General features: G+C 43.0%; 1 protein-coding gene across 1 annotated transcript in view; it reads right to left on the reverse strand.

Annotated features, from left to right (window-relative positions):
• Positions 1-27,372, reverse strand: part of SEC24D (SEC24 homolog D, COPII component) — a 160,024-nt gene that overhangs the window by 87,381 nt on the left and 45,271 nt on the right. Inside the window, exons 6-8 of the mRNA XM_088452248.1 lie at positions 22,503-22,627; positions 16,181-16,292; positions 14,993-15,120 (exon numbers count right to left, since the gene is read on the reverse strand). Of these exons, the coding sequence (XP_088308374.1) occupies positions 14,993-15,120; positions 16,181-16,292; positions 22,503-22,627 (365 nt within the window). The remainder of the gene's footprint in view (positions 1-14,992; positions 15,121-16,180; positions 16,293-22,502; positions 22,628-27,372) is intronic.

Here is a 27,372-nt window from a genome sequence, read left to right on the forward strand (position 1 = left end):
TTTTTGGAGTGGCCTCCTGGCCGCTCGCATAGCTGTGGGTGACCACCCACAGCTTTAGCGAGCGGCCAAAATGATGGTCGCGATTGTCAAGACCATCGCGACCATCGGGCTTGCGACGAGACCCTGCGGTAGGGTCTCGCTGCCGCAAGCCCTGGAGTGCTTTTGGTTCTATCAGAGCTAGTGATGTCAGTGGGAACGCCTCCATCTGGGCAGCCACGCCCCAGCACGCCCACCAAAGGGGGCGTGCTGTCAATCACCATCAACAGCACGCCCCCTTTGCTGCGAGACCCATAACGACGGCTTGGCCGTCGTTATTCGGGGCCCGCGCATGCGCGCGACGGAGCCGGCTCCCTCGTGCGAATGCGCACTTGGGCACCATCGACCCAGCGAGCGGGTCTGAATCAGGCCCAGAGAGAGTAGCCGGCTAATGTAGTTATGCCCAGTTCGCGGTCTACATAAAACGATGTATATAGTCTGTGGATGTGGTCAAGCACTTACCAGGTGTGCGGACTGGCACTAAGTGGGAAAATGTGAAGGTGCATTTGGCTCGGAGAGTGACATCAACGCCTTTCTTTCAGACCAGGATACTCTCACCACCAAAGAGACCTACAATGCCCTGCTGTATGTCCGCAAATACACTGTGCCATTAGTGCTACCTGTTGGTATCAGAACCGCGATCACACCCAGGGCATTGTGGGCCTAATTCAGAGATGGACGTTGTAGCACAAATGCTGTGCTACAATATGCTGTGCTACAATATGCGAAAGTCACAGGAGGATTCTTAAGTAATAAGACACCCACTGCTGGCTTCTCTGATCCAATGTTGCATTCAGAGCGTCATGGCATCAGACATTGCCTCTAAAATCAGCTGATGGGTGAACACTTTTTACTAAAATGGCTCTCAGTATGCAGGTTTGAAATGTCTATCCACATTGGTAAAGAAAAGGTTTTAAAGAAGAACTGAATGGGGGGGAAATAGCAGAACATTTTGTGAATTTTATTGGAAGGGGCCACCACATGTTAGTTGTTCAGGTGACTCTGCAAACGCTAATCCGGCCCTGACGACTGCACTTCAACAGTCAGTTTTTCTGTGCAAAAAGTGAGAGAGCTGATAAATGAAATCTTAAAAAGTTTAGTTTTAAAACTCCTTATGTAGATTAGGAAAAATAACAAACCCTACTTTTCATCCACACTAAAACGTTTAGATCTGCCAACCTTGTGCAAATATGAGGCCAAAACAGGGTTCCTAAATCTTCTAAATCTATAGATGTAAGGATCAAGGGTTCAACGGTACAATGTTACAGCCAGCCATGATAAAATCAAGTGAAGGAGGAACCCAGACTAAACAGACCTTTGTTGGATGCAGGCACAATGGGCCCTCTGAGTGATTATAATGTATGCATACCAGGACTTTCTTGTTCAGTACGGTGCTACCAGAATCAACTGAACTCTTTAACTTAAACTTCTTGTGCATCCATGGGAGCTGCTTCCCAGTTTCTATCCACAAAAACAAAACTACAATGGTTGGAACATTAAGATGTACGCATCAAATGATATTGCCAGTCTCTCTCCTGTGGCAGTGTCTGACTGGATCTTGAAGACACATCCTTGTATAATCGTGTGTCCTCTGACTAGACCATTGAAAAGATTCTCATTTACAGTACTTGTTAGGAGCTTTGAGAGTCACTTGACAGCCATTACTGGAGGGAAAGTCTGGCATCCATATCACAAACAACCACTCTGAATTGAAAACCAGTACCTTTAGAGTTTGTTACTTGACAGCCATTACTGGAGTGACAGACTGGAGACCGCCAGTCAAGTGCTGACTCATGAGACTTACATTTTTAAATTAACTAGACATGGAGCACCCTTACATGAAACTGAGCAATTGGGTTTGTCTTAAAAAGGTGAAAACAAAGGTAAACAGACCCATATTATTATTTTCCTAGAGTAGTAGATTGTCCCGGTAAAGGCTGTAACACACCGGTTCTGAGTAGAGCAGTCATTACCTTCCTGATACAGTAGGTATTGTAGCCAGATCAAAAATCAGTGCCCAGAATAGAAATAGATAGAACTGAACAGCAAACCTGATTGCAAGAACACGTCCTTAATGTCCAGGTACCACCTGAACTTGAATGATTCCTGCTAAGCCTGGATACCCACTGTGACATGCCAGATCCAGGGTCCCCATTCCCAGGGACAGCATTGTCAATTACTGCCCTCAAGGTTCCTGTCCAACTTAGCTGTTGGACACCCATCAGCTGCAACAGGACTGGAGTCCTCGCTGGCAGTTCCTGCTGCTCCAGTCCATGGGCACAGCCATCTTGGAATAAAGTAACACGAATTCATGGTCCTGGTCACATGATCGGCTGGGCCAATTACTGGCAAATATACCCTATTTAATTTCACAGATACTGGCAAAGAGTTGCCAGTACAACTTCTCTCCTTAGAGGTCACAGTACTTTGGCTCCAGGGTCCAATGTGCAGCATTGTGTACCTGTCTTCCTGCTCTGTGCAATACCAGTATCCTGCTGGGCAAGCCTATCTTCCTGCTCTATGCAATCCCGATATCCTGCTGGGCAAATCTGCTAAACCGGTACTGTGCAATCTGTGCAATCTTAATATTCTACTACACAATCCCACTAAACCTTCATCGTGCAGTCCTGACATCCTGCACTGGGCAATCCTGACAAATCTGCATCATGCATAACTGTTACCTGCTATACTACATTGTGCAATCTTGCTACCTACAACAAGCAAACCTGCAACCCTGCATTGTGCAACCCTGTAATTCCTGTTACGAGTCTCCTGTACCCTGTATCATGTATCCTGCATCTTGCATATCTGCTGTCTACACCTGCGCAACAATACGCTGCTACTGCCATCTCCAGTCAGCCGTGATACCCTAACTGGTCTGCATTAAGAGTATTATTATTTGCCCATCTAGCTTCTCCCACGTCCCAGTCATCACAGATAGCCCAAAGGGCCTGACCCGAATCCCAGTCCTCCTAGTACTGTGATGACCACAGTCTGAATGGTTAGTGTTTACAGGTTCAGAATAGGTCAAAAAGATCTACCCGGATTCTGTACCAGAGAAAGAATTTAATAATAACCGAATCACTACTGTTCACTATTTACTAGGGCAAAATGTAAATGTTTTATCTCCAGTAAGTACCGAGAAATTGCGTGGATGGAGACTTCAGAAACTATATGATGAATTGCTGACTTAAACTTCTTCTCACCCCGGTGACTGTGGTGGAAATGTGCCACCGATCCACAAGAGAAGCAGACAGGCTCCCTCAAAGGGAAATACCAGGTGGGTGGCCCGTCATTCATGCCAACTGCTTTTCTGGAGGCTTGGGAGCTGGATGCTTTGCTTTCCAAACCTATTACCTCTGGGGGTCTGACTCCGTGCATTAACTACAAAAGAAGTGATGATTAAGACCCTTAGGCCTGTGAGCTTTTATGGGTAGAAAGGAACTCTTTCCCCTGCTACCATGTAAATCATCTATCTAGCTCCAGATATTAAGGCAACATGCACGGTGTGTCATGACTACTTAGACTGTCTGTCTAAAACTCTCTGCTATGTGCTTGACCATGTCTATTATGCTTAAGGGTTGTCTCATTCATACTAACCATGATATCCATGTACCCCTTGAACTTCTGAACTAGAACTCAGAATGTTAGGATAAAGCAATTGCAACTTCTGAACTTGAAGGTTCTGGAACCTTCTATCAGTACTTGTCAACACAAAATAGGTTATCCAAATGAGAAAAAAAGGGGAAGGTGTTCTTCGTTTCTTTCTCCTATCAGCCCGAGAAGATTCATGTACAACTGATTCTTCGCATTTTAGAAGATTTAGCATGTGCATTATGGCTCATAGTAAATATTCTTCTCACTGCTGCCTAAGGGAATCCTAGCCAATCAACAGAAAATAAATCTTCCAGGTCCGTTTTTGTAGAAGTGCAGCATGAAGGTGGTTCTTTTGTGGTATTATATCATCTTAAATAGAAGATATGAGACCCTGACAGGCAAGAACCATGTAAGATTAGGAAGGGTACTACAGACAATGAATAAAGAAGCCTTAATAGTAGGCAAGTGAAGATAATTGTTATGTGCAGGAAGTGTTCTACAATTTAGTTAACCATTTCTCTGTGCTTGGTGGTAGTCAGGGGCAGTTAAGCTAATTTTTGACCAAGTTCTTTACAGAAAGATCTCCAAAACCTAGAAATAAACATAGGGCCTGATTCAGGTTGGATTGCAAGGCTGCGTTCGCACGCAGCTAGCCAATGTTTGCATTCTGCGCATGCGTATAAGATGTAGTGCACGTGCGGGAACCGCCACTGCGATCGGGAAGCGATCACAGTGAGCACGCAGAGTCTTCACATGGTGATTGAGAGGAAGTAACCGTTTGAGGGTGGTGATGGGGGGTGGTCAGAGAAACGCAGGTGTGCCTGGGAGTTTAAACGCCGTCACAGGGGCGTGCATAATTAAGCTCCTGCGATAGGGTCAGGTCAAACACAACTGTGTGGATGGTACTGATGTTACTCGATGTTACCAATATTTTCGCTGACTTGCGGATGCATATCATGGGAAATGAGCGGATTTATACAGTGATGGCCATCTTGGTATGGAGCTGCAGTTGCTGTGTGATTGCATTCATTAGCATATTTTCGCAGCGAATGGGGTGCGTGCGAACACGACCTGAATCAGGCCCATAGTCCTCAATCTTAGATAAATAGAAATGGTAAATCATGAATTCACAGTCTCTCCTTAATGTACAGTCTACGAAGTAGAGAGGCAGTTGGCATGGGATGGGATGTACTAAAGGAAAAATGCTAAGCCCCGGCCACCCTATTATTGGTGCGGAGGGTAACGCCAGAAAAAACTGGCATTACTGGCATTACCCTATTGAAGCTTATGGGCTTCTTAGCGAATCCCGCACCCACCGCATCGCTGCCTTGCAGTCACCCAGCCTCCTGGCCCTCACTCACCAAAGTGTCCTGCGTGCTGGCCCGTGTTCCTCCTGGGTCCTCCGCCTCTTCCTCCTATTCTTCTTCCGGGTGCAGGCAGGAGGATCCCGGGACTTCCTGCAGAGGTCACCAGCTTGAAGTTCCCGAGGCTCGGAGGGGACATGGTCCCACGGAGGACCCTTCACCTGGCGTCGGCTGCTTTGCAAAGGGCAGCTCTTATCGCAAGAGCTGTCCATTTGCGATACTAATCGCATATGTTAGTACATATGCGATTAGTAATGTTGTGGTAACTGGCGGAATATTCACCGCAAACTTAGTACATCTCGCCCATGGTCTTAAAAGGAACGATGGGCTATTTTCAAGAAACATCTACTACAACTCAATTTTTAGAATGCTTAACGTAATAGTCCAAGGTACATGTGTCTTCTGGGTTTACAAAGAAGTGGAAGATGAATAAAAGGGGCCAGCAGGAGCATGGTGAGGATTATTGTTCAGGCCACACATCTAACACATAGGGCCTGATTCAAAGCGGCTCGCTAGATGCGATCGCTCGCACGATGTGTATGCAAATTCGTAGGCAGTGCTGCCGCACAGCAATGCATTAGCACGCCCAGTATTTCTTAGAGAGCGATCACATAGTGTATGCAGTCACCCACCAGCCTGTTTTAAGACGCCCACTTGTGCACGTCATGTCCAGGAAGTGTATGCAACCATCGGTACATCGGATGCTATCGCAGCGCTTGAGGTTGACCATACCCTGCCGCGAGCACGTCAGTGTAAAAACAAGCCAAGTGACACGTACTATGATGCTATCTTTTAATTATGCACACCTCTAAAACGCTGTTGAGATGCTCAGGCACGCCTGCGTTTGCACTTCTACTCCCCTGTTTTTAATAGCCAGCCCCTGTTACCACTTACAAATGGATTCCCCTGTCACTCACTCTGCTGGGCTGTCTATGCGCAGCGAACGAATGCATTGTAAACTTTCGCTTGCACAATGCATACACACTGCATACCATCGGCAGCAGCGAGAGTATGCATCATAGCGAGCGGGACTGAATGAGCTCCATAATCCTTTACATCCTTCTTTGATCTATGTCACAAATACATTCTGTCAATGAATTACATGTTTTTTAGCATATGAGGATGCGCTGTAGTAATGGGCACCAGATAAGAGTCTGGTGCATAGGCCTTTTCTCAATAGGAATTTTAGTAGTACTGTAATGGCCAGAATAAAAGAAGACTATAACATGGCCAGATGCAAGAATAATCTCTCATATCGGAGGATTTAAAAAAGTCCTGTTTGGTCCAATAGAGCAAATTAGTGAGGGAGATCATAACATTTCCATGTTTGCACTTATACCAGCCTTTACTTGGTGCAAAAGATCTGTCTGAAAACAGGCATATTTATTACTCCATCCAACTCTGAATAGCCCGCAATTCCGTCGATACACTCTCTCCAACCTGTCAAGAAACTCGTCAGGACTGTTTCAGATGCTTGTCATATGTGAACAGAAAATTATGTTTGTGTTTACACAGGTAGCAGAGCTACAGAAGGAAAAGCTTTTGTCTCATAGAAAGTATAGGATGTAACATATCTGTGCCATAAGAACAATAAATGGAAATGCTGAGACTGTATTTATGGAACTGCTATATGTCCGCGTTTCACTGGACTGCCATAATCCAGAATTAATTCAATCAACAATAAGAAGAGGGAAAACAGCATTTTTTCCCCTCCTCATTGATATGACTTACCTCTGCGGATCAAAATTGGTACAAAGATCAGATTGCTGGGTGCAACTAGCTGTGACCCTCACTGCATGGCAAGAAACACCACTGACTCTCTCTCTCCCCCATTATCTTAATACAATAATCTTGTACCGTATCAGAGTGCTCTTCCAAAATGTCATACTTGTGAATGCATTTACTCATCCTGTAAGAGCATCTGCTCATCCACAAATGCTTTTATATTGCTAGATAAATTATACACCTAAATCTACACATTTTCGCACAAATGACGGTACACCTGAATCTGTGATGTGTAAATTACTTTCTAATAGTGCAGCAACATGTAGTAATCAATGATAACTGTTTTACTTTCCCCATAACAACATGTCATTATTTTAACTTTTCTACATTACTAATGTAGAAAAGTTAAAATAATGACATGGTGTTATGGGGAAGCTAAAACAGTTATCATTCCAATAATCTTTCAGAGAACTGTCTGGTTATTCAGTAAGTGCTTCAGGTTTATGTTCTGTTGCTATAACAGAGACACAATAAGATGAATCATGTCAAGTGAAACTACTATTCTTAATAGGGAAAATCAGATACACCGGTATGTACAGCTCATGACCAAAGAAATTATAACATTGTCCCACCTAATGTCTTGAAGCAAATACAACTCATCACAGGTATTAAAAGATAAGAGGATAGGCTAGATATAGCCCTTAATGTCTGAACCTCAAGCTAAAGCCTTGTATAGAAGAACCCTAAACATGCATTACAATCTACATTTCTGCTCACCACTTTAAAATGGATCTAGAAGGAAGGTGTGGTAGCTGAAGACCAATTAGAAGCCAGTGACTGTGGCTCTGATTGGTAATCCCGTTTATACCACAGCTGGGGCTGTAAGATGATCCATGGGTAAAATGGCTGCAAGGAGTATTACCCAGAGCTCTAGATAGAGAAAGGAGGTAACTAGTTCTAGATAGTAATAATGCTCTAAGGAGAGTGCCACTTCTTACTAAAATGTATTTATTTACGCTGGCACAATTTATACTGGTTATAAGTACTATAAACTGCAGTGGTTCCATGTCTGAAGTATTAATGAAAATGCCTATACCTCCCAACCATTCCAATTTCAGTGGGACAGTCCTGATTTGAAGGGACTGTTCCGCTGTCTGCAATTCGTACTGATTTGTTGAATGTTGGGATGTTAACCTTGATACATGGAGCAGAGGCATGTGCCTCCACTCTCTGCAGCACAAAAGTGTTCTTTTAATGCTAAACACACCTATCAGGGAGGAGCATGCCCACATCTACAATAGTAGTCACTCATCTAGTGCACCGTAGGCACGCACCGCCTCTTGCTTCAGAATCTCTTGATGTTGGGAGGTATGGATTGGCTCCTCAATTAGGGCTCTATTTATTATCATTAGTTTTACTAAAATAATGTGAAAAAGGGTGTTTTCACATCCTGTTCACATTATTTTAGTTTCACCTAAAGTTACTAAAGGGCAACTGGAGTAGAATTCATAAAATTCTACTCCATCCCCTAATTATCACTAATTTTTAGTAATTAGATCGCATTTCCCATAATTGTAATGGGAAATGCGATCTGTCTGGTAGTTACTAAAAATAAATTGTGAAAAAAATACCGGGGGGGAAGCCCTGTTATAATAACGCCACCTGGAGTTGGCGTTATCCAGGGTCTCTCCCGGTTACCGGACTCCTGCTCTGCTCTAACAGGCAGAGCAGAGCCCAGAGCCAGCCCCAGTGATCAGCTGTGTGGTCTAAACAGACCACAAGCTGATACACTGTAAAAAAAAAAAAAAATAACTTACCTGAGTCCAAGGACTAGAGATCGGGGCTCCGCTGATGTACTCCGTCCGGTCAGCTGGTCTCCCACCCTGCACTGGGACCCGGTCATCAGGTGACCGGGTCCCAGTGCAGGATGGGATGTCAGCTGACCGGAGCCATGGAGGACATCACCGGAGTCCCGATCACTGCACGTAAGTGTAATTAAATGAGGAGTGGTCGTGGGGGGAGCCGCGATCATGGTGGGGGGGGCTTAGTGATGGGGCGGGGCTTAACGGTGGCCGGTCGGCGCATTTGCAGGCTCTTGTCACTGTATTTTTTGCGAAAATACCGTGATAAGTGTGCGGAGGGGATTCGCAGGGACAGAGCTTTATCGCAAGCTCTGTCCCTGCAAGGGATTTTTAGTAAATCCCTGTGATATTGGCTGAATTCGCAATGCGAATTCAGTCGGTAATATCACACTACAATCTGCATTCAAAATGCAGGGTGAGTGTTTGTTTCCATATCTTTGCCATACTAATGTTTCTAGCTTATGATACAGTAACTGTTTATTTATGTATACTTATAAAAGATTGCCCATCTGTACTGTAGAATACACCTGTTCAGACCTACAATGGCCAAAAGATATTAGCAATGGGTGTGGCTATTAAATAATGAGACTGATAATATAAGTAAAAATAAATTATAGTAAGTACATTTTAACTATGTTCCCCTTCTATGTACTCAACTTTTGCACCCACACATTGCTGCATTCTTATTTTCCATTGGTCAAAGTCGTGCTGTAGCTCATTATCTGTCAGCTGTCTCAAGAGCTCTTTCATTTTCTTTTTAACCTCAGTAACAGATGCAAAACAGGTTCCCTTGAGTACATATTTGACTTTAAGGAAAAGAAAGAAGTCACACGGTGCTAGGTCTGGCAAGTATGGAGGGTGTTCTTTCTAGCACTGCAATCTGTTTATAAGCCAAAAACTGCTTCACAGAAAGAGCTGTATGGGCTGGTGCATCGTCCTGATGCAGGATGAAACCATTTTTCCACAACTCTGGCCTTTTTCTTCTGAATCTTTCACGCAAAGTTTCTAGAACATTTTTGATGTAATGTTGATTCATCATTCAGATGCTGAATGATCAACTCAAACAAATTTCCAAATTTTTTTCACATTTTCTTTTATTGTTATGATATGCAAGGCCTTCGGGGACATTCATCATCTTTGACATCCTCACGACCATCACTAAATCTTGTGTGCCAATCAAACACACGTGCATGTGACATACAATCTGCCCCGTAAGCCTAGGATAGCATATTCGGGGGGAGGACAAAAAATTGCTCTACTTTTGAACTAAGCATTTCTACAACACACGGGACAACACAACTTCTTCAAACGCTGCGTGACAGCAAACTATCTGTGAGGGGTCAAAATTGCAAAAACCGTTTTGCATAGTCCAAGGCCAGTGCTCCCACACTCTCTTTTGCTCATGCAATATGGTTTATTTTTACAAGTACAGTCTTGTTATTTATTAGCCACACCTCGTATGTGCGTGTGAGTGTGTGTATATATATATATATATATATATATATATATCTACTGAAATTCACACTGAAGCTCAAGGAACACATTAGTGGGAAGACTTTTGTGCCTGATGACTATGTCATGACTGAAATAAATGGAGACTAGGTCAAAAGATAAATGCCATTTGAACCAAAATTTCTGTTATTCATGGTCAGGACACCGACTTTTGGATCCACTCTCATATATTAGGCGCTGACAAACATATTACCTAACTTCCTCATTAAAATTATATCCTTCAAACACACAGTGCTGAAAGTATTGCATTCATTCAGAATACTGATGTCAGTTGTGACTTTAAAAAAATGCCTCTTTAAATCCTGCAGCAAATTTAACAAATTGCTATCTTATGTCTTTTCACAGAAAGATTTGTACAGCCTTTCACTTTTGGAGCAAGCGATAATACAGGGTTTGCATGATAACCATGATATGGCCATGAACCAAACAAAGAAGTGCAGAATTCAATACAGGTAACTAAATGACATACTGATGGCAGTAAGACATGGCTGTACTTAGATATACAGCTCAGTGTTCTCCCTCCCACACAATAAGCTCACAAACAAAAAACAATTAAAAATTTGTCAAGGTAGTGAGAAATCACGTAGTGGTACTGATGGTGTGATAACACCAAGAACAGGGTTATTTTGAAGATCTACTGAAATACCATCTCAGCCCAACTAACGGACCCAGAGCGTTCAACTGGTATTGCTAGTGCCATCTCTGTTCCTCTTTTAGTGACCAATTTGGCCTCTTTGGAGACATCAGTTGCATTCACAACTTTTACCAACATGGGCAACTGGCTCTGTACTCAGCATTCAGCATGTTGAACTAACTGACAGCGCCCATGCACTACAATAGTGAAAGTTCCACATTCATATATGACAGCATACACCAGGAGTGAGAATATGATTTTACCTGCATGAGTAAAGGACACTGTGGTTTGGTTTAAACATTTGCAGTAAGTATCTATATTTTGTTACTAAAAGCATCTAACATTGTATACAGGCGGGGAAACCTGTTTAGCATCAGCTAATTTATTCATATGAGTACCGTTGATATATATTATGCTATGGACTAAGCTTTTATGTACTGGAGGAATGCATTTAACTGTGGGGAAATGTATATTGGAGACTGTAACTTCTAAAGATAAAGGGGATAAAGCGGCGGTTTCTAAACCCTGGCAGTTTGGTGGCGGTTTTTCTATCTGCAGATTAACTAAGGCCAAAACTGCTGCAAAACCACAGTCAAAACGCATTTTAGAATAGAGTAGAACATGGCTAGGGCTGAAGTTACTAGTCAGTGGTTTTAATGTAATTAAGAAACTGCCATCAAACCGCCATTAAACCGTCGGGGTTTAGAACCCGCCGCTTAGTAAATTTTGCCCATAGTTGCAATCTTTTTAAACTGTTGTTATAAGGAAAATGTTCTAATAGTTTTGGGAATACATTGTATTGTAGATGGATATAATTTTACATCGGGAGTGTATTTGTTTAACTGATTAGATCTAATTCCAGACCCACATATTTACTGGCACATGCAAGGACACTGTGATACACTCATTTTATATTGTTGAGGTTTATATGTTTGCTTGTTTTAATAAAAATTGACCATATTAGAAATGGCACTGACAATATTTTTGTGCTTCATTGTTCACTGAATGAACCTGCACTTCCATTGTGTGGGGTGTTTTTTTGTTTGTAATGTTACAAAAGTCACCTGTTATTGAATTTTGGCATTCCTTTATGTTGGTTAAAATTTTTTATTCCATTTATAATTCCAATTTCTTAAACATACAGTACTTAATCTAGAAAAAAAAGTATTTGGAGGACTGGTATAGCACCAATTTAACTTAAGTTTTATAGGGGTCTATTCATTAAGTATCCAACTCGCCGCGAGAAGCAGCAGTGGATACAAAATAACTACAGCAAATTAACATTGCTGTCCCCGCGATCCTTATCACCCCAGAACAATTAGTAGGTCCGGGAATCAGCTCCATCTGAAGATGGCAAACGTTCCTGCTGTTTAATTTAGTATTTTCAGAACTTGATGAATTTAGGTCCCTATACACAGCAGGCCAGATCGGGACTGAAAGGAGAGGAGGATGTATTCATGATATCACCTGCATCTCCTTTATAATGAGCGGCCCTAATACTAAAATTTCTACAAAAGCAGGTGAAATACTGCGAAAATATTAATTTTCACCTACTTTTGTAGAAATTAAGGGATAATGAATAGACCCCTGTGTAATACCATTTCTCACATCCAGACCACAATGGAAAACATTTTAAAATAGTAGTTATTAAAAAAATACTTATACAAAAATTTTATATATTGATTTGAGAGATAATTCTATTTGTTACAGTATCTAGGAAAAAACCATCATTTCTGGTTTTCTAATACCCCTTTTACACCGACTGAAAAATGCAGGGTTGATGTACGTGAACGCGCATCAACCCGGGGATCCGAACTGGCTAACTTGCAGGATTGAGCACGGGTCATTCCCGTGTCACCCTGCAATGTAAACAGAACGGCTCAGGTCACGATGACCCAGGTTGCGTCGCATGTCGCCTGATTGGCCGACTTCAGTGGCGCTTGGAGATGACATCATCTCCAAGCATCCACTGACGGGCCGACCAGAGCGGAGCAGCGCACCCCACCCGCCCTTCCTGCCTCCGGACCGATGCGGAGTAAGGTAAGTAGGTCATGGAGGGGGAGGGAGGGGAAGAAGCGCCGCTCACCTGCGACAGAGAGCCGGGTCAATGCTGACCGGGGTCCGGTGTGAACGGTGCGGGTCGGCACAGCGTTGGAAACGTGTTCCAAATCCCGGGTCAGACCCGGGACTTTGGTGTAAAAGTGGTATTAGCCATTAAAATGTTATGACTGTATGTGTTCTCCATCATTGTCTAAATTTCTGATTATTATTTTTCTACCATTTTATTTTTATTTTATTTATTATTTATATATTTAATTTTGTCTATAAATATTGTGTCACCTGACGAATGGATTCCCATAATATTGCCTGTAAATATAAATTGTTAGTCCAGTTGAAAATAAATATCACCAAAATCTACAGTTCTCAACCTGTTTTCATAAAAGCTCCAACTATCTTATACATATATGCTGCTTTTAGAATAATTATACGAGCCAAAAATGAATGTCCTGTTTGGCGAGTTGCTCCCTTCCATCAGCGGTCACAATGTAACTGACATCACTGTGCACTTGTAGGAATGAAAGGAAAACATAGACTGATATGAACTTTGCCAAAAATAACGAGAGTGTCATAAGTCATTGAAAATCTGCTTAAGGCTTCCTATCATTCAACCATACTTATCAATGTTGAGACCTCCCCTCCGGGAGATTCCAGAGAGGAAGTCCAAGTGTCAAGCGCATGCGACACAATTCGCAACATCATGGTCCTGCCCTGTGTCAAGATGCCAAAAATTGCTGCATCACATAGTGACACAATTGGGGAGTCTCCTGGTTACTCCAGGAGATGAGGTGACTATGCTTTCAACACTCTGGGCAGTGAAGTAACCTGAGCGACAGCCTTTCAGTAGCCTAAAGACAAGTCACTCTCTGCACAGATTTGTTGTCTACACAAACAAACTAGCCAGCCATCTCACTGCAAATTCAGGAGGAATAACTTAAATGCTTTACCACTGCTGTCATTATGTAGAATGTGCCTTTTCATTTGTGTACATATACTGTATATAAGTAGTAGGGTTTATTTTTCTACATAAAGATATGGACATAAGATTATTTTGCGCACACTTTTTAATTTCCTGGAAAATGTGAATGTATGAATATGAGTGGGAGAAGGCAAACTGCTCAATGGTTCAAGTTAAATATAAGGAAGTAAGTCCTCATGTTGTCTAATTATCATGGAATACAGTAGAATGCTTCCTCTGCTTTTAAACTGAATTCAATTTGCTCAAAGCATCTTTCCAATATAGCAAGGATGGGGAATCTCAGGCCCGGGGGCCGTATAAGACTCCCGGAATCAGTTTGTCTGGCCCTGAGAGCATTTTTCTGCTAGCCTCATCTGGCTTACAGGGTCCCTACAATGACACCCTGCAGCCAGAATCTATGCAGCAGTGCCGCCTGGAGCGTCCTTAGGACGCTTTAGACGGTCACACTGCTGCCCTTACAGCTCCCCGGAGCATCCTCAGGATTCTCCGGGCATTACGGTAATCACTGGCGATTGTGGCCCTGCCCCCATGTGACATCACAAGGGGGCGTGGCCTGCACCAGGCCCACAAATAATGTTATATATATCAAAATGGTCCTCGGCAGAAAAAAATTTCCCCACCCCTGCAATACAGGAACACTATCCTTCAACAGAAAATCTCTGCAAATCTTACGGGGTCGATCCAATTACCTGCGAAGGGTGCGAGTTGTCCTTGAAACTGCGCTTCCACTCCGTTGCCAGCACCGCAACTCACGCCCTTCGTGGCCTGGATTTGCACCGGACAAAAATCTACGAGTCAGGTATTACTGTAAGTGCGGCATACAGCGGCACTTACTCATAGCTGCGAGTAATTCACAGGTAGTTGAACTGATCCCTGTGTGATGTATTCATGAAATCCAGTGCATTTAGAAAATGTGGATAAAACCATAAGCCACTTGTCATCATTTTCTAAACCGTATGGCAATAATGAGTTATAATCTGATATAGGGCACTTATAGAACTGGATGCAACTGTACAATAGTTTCGTTTCCACTTGACTTTTTATATGTTGTCTTTTAGTGCACTGGAGCAGAGCAGTACAGTATTTTATATCTAGAATCTAAATGTCTAAATGTTTTTCTAGTACTCCTACAAATGAGATAAGATTTCACATTACTGGATGATGAGGTCACACAGTTCCAGCTTTGATCAATATTTCAAACTTATCTGGTAAATCATTTTCTTACCTCATTCGGGGGAACCACAGCTAAAGGCTTGATGACAGCAGCAAGTGGAATCTGAGCCTGTTTAGCCATATCGGAGGATGTAGGGAAGCAATATGTTGTGCATCTAATGTAACGTGGGCTGGCATTCCCTAGAACATTGAAAGTATTTCATTATGAGCAAGATACATCATCATTTTCCCTACAATACACAGCCAAGCTTCTCAGTTTTTTGCACATATCCCTAACAAGTCAGCCTTTGACAATTTCAGTGTGCGAGAACGTGAGAGATAATTTTTAGCCTGGTCAGTATTGTTGGCCTGCAAGCTATTATTTAATTATATAAAATGCATCTGACAGGCAACATCAGATAAAAAGGATGAATGGCTGTCAATAAAGGCATGCATAGACTTTTCAGATGGCTATGGAAAAGTCATACAAGACTGCATTAAATTGCACATTTGTCATATGAGAATCCGGCCCACATGCAACAGCTTCCATAGGGGATCTTTGCTAATGTGTCATTCAAACTGATGCAATATTTTAGGTTTGTAGTAATTAATATCTTCCCATGGCAAATCACAGTCGTCCAAACCTTGGTTTACATCACTTAGGCATTACTGGGAAATTCTTAAAACAAGGTATGTTGCTGATTGCATTGGGACGGTTGAGAAAAACTGTAAAGTTGGGACATGATTGCAGAGAATCATACTGTAATGTGCTTCGTTCCTCTTGCAGGTAAAAAAAAAAGCTGCAAATGTGTCCTCATACATTTAGCCTCCTTGCGCATTAAACAGCCCTTTTAGTCGCGCCATGCCATGTGGAGAGTCTTTTTGTGTGACTTATTACCTTCAAATGCGTCTTATTCGAACAGCAATGTGAATAGGATGCACAAGCAACTTCTGCTGATTAAAATGATATTCGGCATGCCTATATTCTGTGTGCGGATGCACATATCATTTTAATCAGCAGAAGCTGCTTGTGCATCCTATTAGCATTGCTGTGCAAATAAGATGCATTTGAAGGTAAAAAGACGCATGGAAAGACACTCAGCGCTACCGAGACACTCAGTGCTACCGTGTTATGTGTAGAGCGATGTTTAGCGCACAGAGGGTAGATGTATGTGAACACATCTGTATTATCGGAATTCAATGTTAGAGATACTACTGTGATAACAGTGTGCGAGCTGTAATAACATTTGTAAATGACTACCTTGATCTTGTATTGTGCAATCAGTGGTGACGAGTGGAGGAACTTGTCCTCTGACATTAGTAGTATAGACTTGTCCGGCTCTGCTGATCTCATCATTCTCAATCACTTGTATCTGGTCAAGAATACATTTTAAATTGTAAGTAGAATAAACAGAATAGCATCAACACATAATACAAAGTCATGATAAAAAACATTGCTGCACAGCATATCACATAACAATACAGACCTACAGTATACTATGGTAAATTGAGTCCTGCTTGCAATAGCTGTAAACAATACAGTTTCACATATGTTGTGATCTCAACTAATATTCATCAAACTGTAGCCTATAAAATTAGTGTGAGTAGACCCAGACCTCTCTGCTGTAGAAAAAGCTAAGGCAAGAACAGCCCCAATTATTTATAGCCAGTAAGAGATGGAGAAGAATCCTGTCACTGCTCCAAATGAATTTATATAAGCAATGTTAATACAGAGAATGAAAGGAATATATATATATATATATATATATATATATATATATATGTATATATTGTACACTGTGTATGATTAAATAAAAAGGTTTTGTACTGTATGTACTGTATTTTGTGTGATACTAATCTGCTATGGTGAAATCAAGAAGAGGCAGGAAATGGGATGTAGTCAAATCTAAGGCAGTCAAAATTTAGACAGTCAAAACTGGGCTGGTATTGGAAAATAGTGGGAAAAACTGCCTGGGGTTCTCACTAGAAAAACTACACGGGGGTTCTCCCTATTTTCCAATACCAGCACCGAGCTGAACCAGTTGAGGGGATAATGCTATAGCAGGGAGACACACAGAGTGTGGTCCCCTTGCCATCACATTAACTAGCCCCAAACTGGTCAGGCCAAGGCTGGAATCCTTGGAAAGTCGGGACCCCAAAAATAAAATGGGGTCTCCCCCTACCGAGAAACTACTAGCCATGGGCTATTCCCTGCACCCCTGGTGGCGGTGGGTTAATGGTAAAATATTTAATTTTGTTCGGTACAGGCAGACTACAAGTATGCAGTGATGACTCCCATTTTGAAAAAACAAAATTCTGACCCTAGCTCTCTCTCAATTAACCATCCTATCTCCCAGCTCCCTTGCCCCTCCAAGCTACTGGAGAGACTTGCCTACACTCGCCTCACACACTTTCTTAACACCCACAACTTATTGGATCCACTTCAGTCAGGCTTTCGTTCCCAACACCCCACTGAGACAGCACTGACTAAGGTGGTAAATGATCTGGTCACAGCCAAGGCCAAAAGGCCATTATTCACTTCTAATTCTTTTAGATCTCTTTGCTGCCTTTGACACTGTTTACCACTCTCTTCTCATCCAAACAATACAATCCCTAGGTCTTCAAGACACAGTCCTTTCTTGGTTCTCATCCTACCTATCTAATCGCTCTTTCACTGTTCGCTTTTCTGATTCTACCTCCACTTCGCTACCTCTATCAGTGGGAGTACCACAAGGCTCAGTCTTAGGTCCTCTGCTTTTCTCAATCTATACCACCTCTCTTGGCCAACTAATCAGCTCTTTTGGTTTTCAGTATCATCTGTACGTGGGCGATACTCAAATTTACATATCCTCCCAAGATTTGTCACCATCTGTGCTGGTCCGTGTCACTGAATGTGTCTCTGCCATTTCATCTTGGATGTCATCTCGCCACCTCAAACTTCATATGTCCAAAACAGAACTGATTATATTTCCACCGGCCGATAGTAGTTACCAACTTGATACTGTTGACAACTCGACAATCAGCCCCACCTCACAAGCTCGCTGCATAGGTGTAATCCTTGACTCTGAACTGTCTTTTGTTCCCCACATTCAATCTGTCTCTAAATCCTGTTACATACATCTAAAAAACATAGCCAAAATGCGACCGTATCTTACACAAAACACTACAAAAACTCTAATGCATGCACTCATTATTTCCCGCATTGACTATTGCAATAGTCTCCTTATTGGTCTTCCCAAAAACAGGCTCTCCCCACTACAATCCATTTTGAATGCAGCTGCAAGGCTGATCTTTCTCACCAAACGTTCAGTGTCTGCTGATCCAGTCTGTCAGTCTCTCCATTGGCTGCCGGTCTTCTACCATATTCAATTTAAAATACTTACACTTACACATAAAGCTATTAACCAAACCACACCAACATACATCTCTTCACTTATCTCAAAATATCTTCCAACCCGACATCTCCGCTCTGCACAAGATCTGCGTCTCTCATCCCCACGCATTACTTGTTCCCATGCATGGTTACAGGACTTTTTTCGGGCTGCACCCAACCTGTGGAATGCCATCCCACGAACAATAAGACTTTCCACTAGTTTCCAAACATTGAAGCGTTCTCTGAAAACTCACCTCTTCAGACAAGCTTATCAAATTCCAGGACCGCCCACATAACCTTTTATAGCTTCCTTATATATCTCCCTTCTTATAGTAAACACTTATCACATCTTCTCTTTCTTCAAATTAACATCCTCCTAACCCTAGGCCAACTCTCCAGTGTGTTTGGATTATACAGCCCACCAAGAACACCTGCAATGGGGCTGGATCAATTTGCAATATGTAGCACCTATCCTTGTGTATCAACACCTACAGTCAGGTGCATAAATATTGGGACATTGACAGAATTTTCATATTTTGGCCTCTATTCACCACCACAATGGCTTTGAAATGAAATAAACAAGATGTGATTTAACTGCAGACTTTTAGATTTAATTTGAGGTTAATTACATCCAAATCAGGTGAACGGTGTAGGAATTACAATGGTTTCTATATGTTCCTCCCACTTTTTAAGGGGCCAAAAGTAATGGGACAAACTAAACAATCCTAAATCTAACTTTCACTTTGTATTACTTTGTTGCAAATCCTTTGCAGGCAATTACAGCCTGAAGTCTGGAACGCATAGACATCACCAGATGCTGGGTTTCATCCCTGGTGATGCTCTGCCAGGCCTCTACTGCAAATGTCTTCAGTTCCTGCTTGTTCTTGGGGCATTTTCCCTTCAGTTTTGTCTTTATCAAGTGAAATGCATACTCAATCGGATTCAGGTCAGGGAATTGAGTTGGCCATTGCATAACATTCCACTTTATAGCCTTAAACAACTCTTTGGTTGCTTTTGCAGTATGCTTCGGGTCATTGTCCATCTGCACTGTGAAGCGCCGTCCAATGAGTTCTGAGGCATTTGACTGAATATGAGCATATAATATTGCCCGAAACACTTCAGAATTCATTCTGCTGCTTTTGTCAGCAGTCACATCATCAATAAATACAAGGAAACCAGTTCCATTGGCAGCCATACATGCCCACACCATGACACTACCACTACCATGCTTCACTGATGAGGTGGTATGTTTTGGATCATGAGCAGTTCCTTTCCTTCTCCATACTCTTCTCTTCCCATCACTCTGGTACAAGTTGATCTTTGTCTCATCTGTCCTTAGGATGTTGTTCCAGAACTGTAATGGCTTTTTTAGATTTTGTTTGGCAAACTCTAATCTGGTCTTCTTGTTTTTGTGGCTCACCAATGGTTTACATCTTGTGGTGAACCCTCTATATTCACTCTTGTGAAGTCTTCTCTTGATTGTTGACTTTGACACATATACACCTACCTCCTGGAGAGTGTTCTTGATTTGGCCAACTGTTGTGAAGGGGTTTTTCTTCACCAGGGAAATAATTCTTCTGTCATCCACCACAGTTGTTTTCAGTGGTCTTCCGGGTCTTTTGGTGTTGCTGAGCTCTCCGGTGCGTTCTTTCTTTTTAAGAATGTTCCAAACAGTTGATTTCGCCACATCTAATGTTTTTGCTATCTTTCTGATGGGTTTCTTTTGACTTTTCAGCCTAATGATGGCTTGCTTCACTGATAGTGACAGCTCTTTGGATCTCATATTGAGAGTCGACAGCAACTGATTCCAAATGCAAATGTCACAACTAGAATCAACTCCAGACCTTTTACCTGCGTAATTGATAATGAAATCATGAAGGAATAGCCCACACCTGTCCATGAAATAGCTTTTGAGTTGATAGTCCCATTACGTTTGGCCATTTAAAAAGTGGGAGGCAAATATAGAAATCGTTGTAATTCCTACACCGTTCACCTGATTTGGATGTAATTACCCTCAAATTAAATCTGAAAGTCTGCAGTTAAAGCACATCTTGTTTGTTTCATTTCAAAGCTGTTGTGGTGGTGAATAGAGGCCAAAATATGAAAATTCTGTCAATGACCCAATATTTATGGACCTGACTGTATTTCCCTATAGATTGTAAGCTTGCGAGCAGGATCCTCTTATCTTAATGCATGTCTTTTACATATGTCTGTCTGTCTGTCTTTTACAACCCAGTAAAATGTCAAGGTTGATTCAAATTGTAAAGCGCAACGGAATTTGCTGCGCTATATAAGTAACTGTTAATAAATAATAATAATAAATAAGTACCAGCAAGCCAGCCCCTGAATGCCAGCACTTGTGGAGCATGCCTGGACATTAATAGCCCGCTAGTACCTGTAGTCTGTCTGTAAAGATAATATTAAAATAACCACAGCACACAGACTCTTGCTCATAAAACAAAGCAATCAATACAAAATATTTCTGCCTTAGTCATCTGTGACCACTTTCACCTGGTACAAAAGGCTCAGGGCCTGATTCAGAGCCGGACGCTATTTGCGCTCGCTCGTTCAGAAAAAGGGGCCGGCTATTTAAATTGAGCGCTCGCTCTTTGCGGTCTGTTGACGCCTCTATGTCTGAGCGAGCGAATGAAACATGCGCTCGCTATTTTGTAAAGACGCCCCCTGGCCGCTCGCATCCTACGTCATCTCCGCTATTTATTTGATTAATCGAGTACATCAAAAGGCGTCTGAACTGCTCACAGTGCTTGTGGTTGGATTTTCCTACCGCAATCATGCGAACAGTTCAGGCTAAGAAACAACCAAGTGATGTGGTCGATGACGCTGCTTTGTTAATTATGCACACCCTTAAAACGCCCGTTTTGACCGTTTGGCATGCCTGCGTTCGGATCTCCACTCCCCGTTTTCAAGCACCTTCCCCTGTTACCACCCACAAACGCCTCATCATGTCACTCAAATTAGCAGGCACTCGCAATTTTGCGAACACACGTTTTCCGACCGCACTGACTGGTTGGCGCATGCGCATTACGACCCATACGCATGCGCAGATGTGCGAACATTGCTCGGAGCGAACGAGCAGCCGCTTACGAGCGGCTCTGAATCAGGCCCTCAGTTCCTGGACATACTTCTTATACATTACTGCAATTACAGATGTGTCCTTACACACTGTTGCTTTAGTCGCTGAGCATCTTTATCGCTCAAAATGTGAATCTTGTCTGTAAAAATAAAACTGGTAGCAGCAAAACTACTTTGCCAGATTACACTGATCAATTTGATATGCGTCAACTGTATATTGGTGCGCGACTGAGTCCGAATTTGTGTAAAAGTGATCTGATGCAGCGGCCAAGTTCCCTTGTGCTTCATCTGCTACTTTGTAAGTGTGTAAAACTGCAGGCCAGCATCACTTTGAGAGGTGTTTCGCTGCGTCTGCGATGTGAATAAGACGTATTCACTCCTCTCAGAGTGTCTTTTGTTGTTCGGTATGCTAACCCTCCCCCTATCCCTACCCTAACCCTCTCTCTTTGGTGCCTAACCCTAGCCTCCTCCCCTAGTGCCTGAAACTAACCTCCCCCTCCCCGCACCCTAAACCTAACCCTCCCCATTAGTGCCTAACCCTAATCCTCCCCCTACTGCCTAACCCTAACCCCTAAACCTAAAAGCTAGTTACCTTCAGTATCCTGGCGGACGGGATGTCAGCGCCGGTTTTGTGAGAGGCGATGAGATTCCGGCGCTGGTAATATCAGTGCAGACATTGCGGCCACCGTGATATTGACTGTATCCACTTATATACATTGGTAGATAAATACGATATAACAATTTTAATAACACTATTGGCTCGATTCAATTCAAATTGAATAGCGCCGGGAAGGAGCTCCTTTTTCAGTGCGCTGTTAAGCCCAACTAAGGATGTCTTCTCGTATCCCTCCTGGGGTGGAAGCAGAAATCTGAAAAAACTACAGGCGCGACGCTGTTTTCTGTCCTTAGCGCCACGGAAACAGCATCGCGCCGGGCAGTTTAGTCGGAGAATGCCGGTTCTCGCAACTAAACACCATGTTTAAGGCGCGAGAACCGGCATTCTCCGACAAAACAGCGTGCTGAATTGAATAACTCTGGGAGCTCCTTCCCGATGCTATTCATTTCCCGTTGAATTGAATCGTGCCCTTTAAATACTTTGTATGACACAAAAACTTACTGGACTAGGTATGGAATCTGGGTCAAGTTTTTTTTGCGGTGGGCCAGACATTTGCTGTTGGTTTCCAGGAAATGCACCAGGGTAAGACATTGGAGATCCTGGTAACTGAGCTCCATAGCTGTTTTCTGTAATGTAAGTAGTCAAATATTATAACACATAGATGTAGTTCATAATTATCAAAATTGTAGTTATCAGCTTCACTTCCAGGTTCAACAACAACCCTGAATCTATGTGAGAGTAAGCAAAAATAAGTAAGTAAAGGAAGCCAAGGAAAGCGTAGCATAACGTGTTAGGTGACAGCTAATTGTTATGTGTGTGTGACTTATAATTTTATAAGTTTATTCTGATGTGGGGGAAGCTTTTTGAAATATGGATGGGGTATTAATGGGGTAATAATGAAACTGAGAGAGCTCATAATCGTGTACTTTCACAACGAAAACCTCTACAATATGTGACAGACTAATCATCGTTGTTGCTTATTATTAGGTTGGAAACCTGACAATCAAATTGTTTGAGAGTAATAACATTAGTGTGCTTATTTCTCCTCACATGGCAAAGAAAGTTTTTCTTATTGAAATGGCAAGAAAGTGAACTGAAAGCAAATATGTGTATTTTTGTAAACACCACTAGGAAATACTTTGTGGTTGTTGCTTCGTCAGCAGTAATCCACCTTTTCCCTACAGCAAAAAGCCTGGTTCCACACAAAGGTTTTCATACTAAAATCTGCACTTTTATTTGTAAAGGCATAAAATATGTATGAACAATATGGTAGAAGAACAAGGCATACCTTTTTAAAATAGACAACATATTGCATGAGAAGATCCCTCTGTTTATTGATATCAAGATGGGGGAGATGTAGGCATTAAAACTAGTCCATCTCAGTATTTTGCAATTTAGTATAGGGCAGTGTGCAGTGGTTCCCGAACTTTCTTGAATCACGGAACCTTAGAGTATCTGCATTTTTTTTCACAGCACCCCTAGGCAAACGTTATTGGTAACTAATTAGGATTGTGTACTCAGCGTCCACTTAATTGGCTGATAAGAGTGTCTAAATGTGGAAACTCATGAATCTAAATCTTGTATGTATTAGCATAGGAGTCACAATGCTCTATCAGTCAAATAACATAAAAAAAATCCCGTATACGGAGGTGGTTGCTAGGGAGATTAGCCGACTCCTTCAGAATTCAATTTCAGAAAAAACTAAATTAAGCAAATTGTGCCTACCTACCGTCCTTAGGTTCCGTTATGTGGTGGTGGACAGGATTGTGCTTTTGCTTGTCCACACATTTTGTGATCAGCAGCCACTATCACTGGTTTTGCCTATTATATTGACCATAAATTGATTTGGTCCTGGAACACCAACCCATGGCACCCCTGCAAGTGCCCCAAGGCACCCAATTTGGGAACCATTGCTCTAACATAAACCTCACCTAACATGTTCTACACATACAGTATGTCTCCCTTTAAGTAATAACTTTACATTAGTGTGCAAAGGCTAAGATATTCGGCACCCAGCGCCGTCTTGTACTGCCGCCCTGTCCCTCTTCCACTGCCTCCCCCTGTGCCTATACCAATAACGCAAGCAGGTGGGAGAAGGCAAGGTTTTACGGAGCCAGCCGGTGGTGAGAAATCTTTAGACAGGGCGCAGGTCTGCGCCCGTCAGGAGAGTGGAAAAAAAAAAAAGGGTCATGCCCCTCCTCAACCCCAAAAGCCCGGACTGGACACTGTACAGTCCCCGAAATAAGTAAAATAATCCACATGCGGCCTCCCACTTACTAAGTGAAGTGGGCAGTTGAATCGGCTTGATAACGAGATTCACACTGAATCGTGTCACCGTAGACCTGCCCTCGGCTTTACAATGCCAGCAATTGTGACATTATATATCAGAGATGGGGCCATGATGATGTGAAAGTGGCGTCACACCCTCGCACCGCTATGGCCCTAGGGTATGAGAAAGAGCCCTGGTGCTATTGGTACCAGGGCTGGTAATATCCAGGAGGGGGCCTGCATGCATTTTTGAGGGCTCAAATCCCTTGTGGAAACCACAGCAACTGACCTGGGACTGGTTGGAGTCATGGTAGGGGGGACCCCCATACTGCAGATACCCCTCTATGGTCTACCAGGCTGGCAAAGCCCAGTGATGGTTATCCTGAAAGCAACAGTGCTGGTTATTCTTTTGTAACATGCACACCTAAAAAAGGGTCTCAAGGGCCCGGTGGGGTTGGATGTCTGGGACTTTAATATTTCAGGAGAAAGCCTGCCTTTTGGCATAGTGTGTCTGCCTATGTTTGAGTTAACATTAATGATCTGCCATTAATCATGGCTCCGTTACGAGATATGGGAAAAGCTACACGAGAGGACAATGTGGACTTGACTTGTCAGGCAGACAAACAATGTGATAATGTCTGTTCACTCTGAGAGATAACTGTTAGCAGCGAGATTGCACTTGTCAAATTAGCCAATGTGGCCATTAACAGAGGCCCTGATTCAGAGCCGGACGCTCTGACAGAGCGCTCGCTCTGAATCAGGGCCGTCCCTCTGAATTTTAGAGCGGCCTCCTAGCCACTCGCATAGCTGTGGGTGACCACCCACAGCTATAGCGAGCGGCCAAAAAGATGGTTGCGATGGTCAAGACTATCGCGACCATCGGGCTTGCGACGAGACCCTTGTGGTAGGGTCTCGTTGCCGCAAGCCCTGGAGTGCTTTCGGCTCTATCAGAGCCGAAAGCACTCCCACTGACATCACTTGTGATGTCAGTGGGGCCCGCCCCAGACGGTAGGCATTCCCATGGGAACGCCTCCGTCTGGCCAGCCACGCCCCCGGCACGCCTATCAAAGGGGGCGTGCTGTCACTCACCATCGACAGCACGCCCCCTTTGTAGCGAGACCCATAGCGATGGCCAATCAATATATTTCAATATATATCAATAAAATCTTTAAACATAACCCACTAATTGTAAAATTGACAGACAAACCAAAGACTACATCTAAAGGCTGGTACACACTAGACGATGTCTAGTGTGTACCAACCTCATTAGCGATGGGACCCAGCGGGGTGCCGGCATCGGCAACTTGCCAACAACGGGAGCCATGCTGCATTCGGCCGTCGGACCAGCGCGCATCATTAGCGACATATCTGGTACACGCTGGTCGGATCGGACGACATATTCTCTAGTGTGTACCCGGTTTAAGAGTTGCAAAATGTCAAAAACTTGACTCGGGCCTAACCATCTGGAACAAGGAGGAACTTGGCTGGATAAGAAAAGCATTTAAGGAGCTATTAAATATGCTTGTAATTGTCAATATGCTTCACAGATTCTGATAATAAACGTGAATCAGATAAAGGGCCTAATTCAGCAGAGGAAGCTAATGCAATCGTAGCTGTAATTTTGCAAGGAACGCAGCTGTGAAAATATGCTAATGCCTGCCAAAGCACAACCGGCATAAAGACGCCCACTGCTGCCTTCTCATATTCGTCCAATGTCGCAGTCGTATGGAAACATCGGTACCATCGACACATATCAAGCAGTCACGCAGCATGTACGGCAAGTCGGATCAGCTGCAAACACTGCAGCTCTCCACACACAAAGAGAGCTCTCATGCTGCAAATGCAATCACAATGGCTAATTTATGCAAGCCCACGGAACGGCGTTTAAACGGTCAGACACGCCTGTGTTCACCTAACCACCCTCCCATTACCGCCCCCAAATGCTGACCAAATTACTATCTCTGTGCAAATGGATTCTCTGTGCGCATGTGATCGCAAAGCAATCACGACTCGTGCACAGTGCGACTTACACGCATAGGCAAATAATCGCCCTGCTGGATCAGGCCCGAAAACTGTCATCAGAATTCAAATAACAAGTAATTTCGTTATTAGAATGGGTTTCAGTACGAAATATATTCACAAGATTAAAACAGAATAGAAATGTATACAGTACTACAAGACGACACAAGGAACATTATAAATATTTGTAGACCTGTAATTCCTCATCTGCAAGGGCATAGACTAGAGCATGTTACGTTTAATGAAAGTTATGCAGGGGATGTTGTCATGTCACGTCATGAATATAGTGATAGCTGAGCCACTGGCAAACTGCTAGATGGGGAGTGGTCATGACAACTTGGGGGTGCAACTGCACCTTTGGGTACACACCATACGATGGAGCGACCCAGCGACGGTGCGATGCACTGGCTAGTATCATAGTCAGATTTACAGACACATATATGAACCCAAGGGTTCATGTGGGCATTATACAAAGGTGCAGCAGTATATAGTGCTGGAAATTTGGTGTGTTTTGATCAGGATGTGTGGAAAAGATAGACAGGGGAGGCAGTGCCTCACCTGCCATACACTTTTTACTCCAGAGTTTTGATTATAAAAATGATTAGAATAATACAAAGATATTTATAATATCATTACATTTTTCTTATAATTTTAATAGTAAAAACTGTGGAGTATACTTAAGTATGACAGTGAAGGCTCTGCCTTACCTACCTCACCTGACCGATCGTGTCACACACACTGCACGATCGGGTGTACGTCAACGCTATGTGTCGTTACATGCTGTATGTAACAGCACCACGTCGTTCATTGCATTGCCCCATCTGCCGCGCATAATAGCAAATGGGAGGATGCGATGAACGACTGCCGTGGATGATGGATCGGGCTTACACACTATACAATGTATATGATATACAGTGTCACAACGGGATATCGTACAATACATTGTATAGTGTGTACCCAGCCAAGTCAGCACGGGCCCCACGGCAGCCCTGGTATTTTGAAACCACTTCCCCTCTCGGTGCCCCTGATTATCCAAATCATTATAGAGCCAGAAACATTTCTATAATATAGTAAATTACCAAAG

Source organism: Taudactylus pleione, unplaced genomic scaffold (genome assembly GCF_031769625.1).
Source record: "Taudactylus pleione unplaced genomic scaffold, aTauple2 ptg000036l, whole genome shotgun sequence".
NCBI lineage: Eukaryota > Metazoa > Chordata > Amphibia > Anura > Myobatrachidae > Taudactylus > Taudactylus pleione.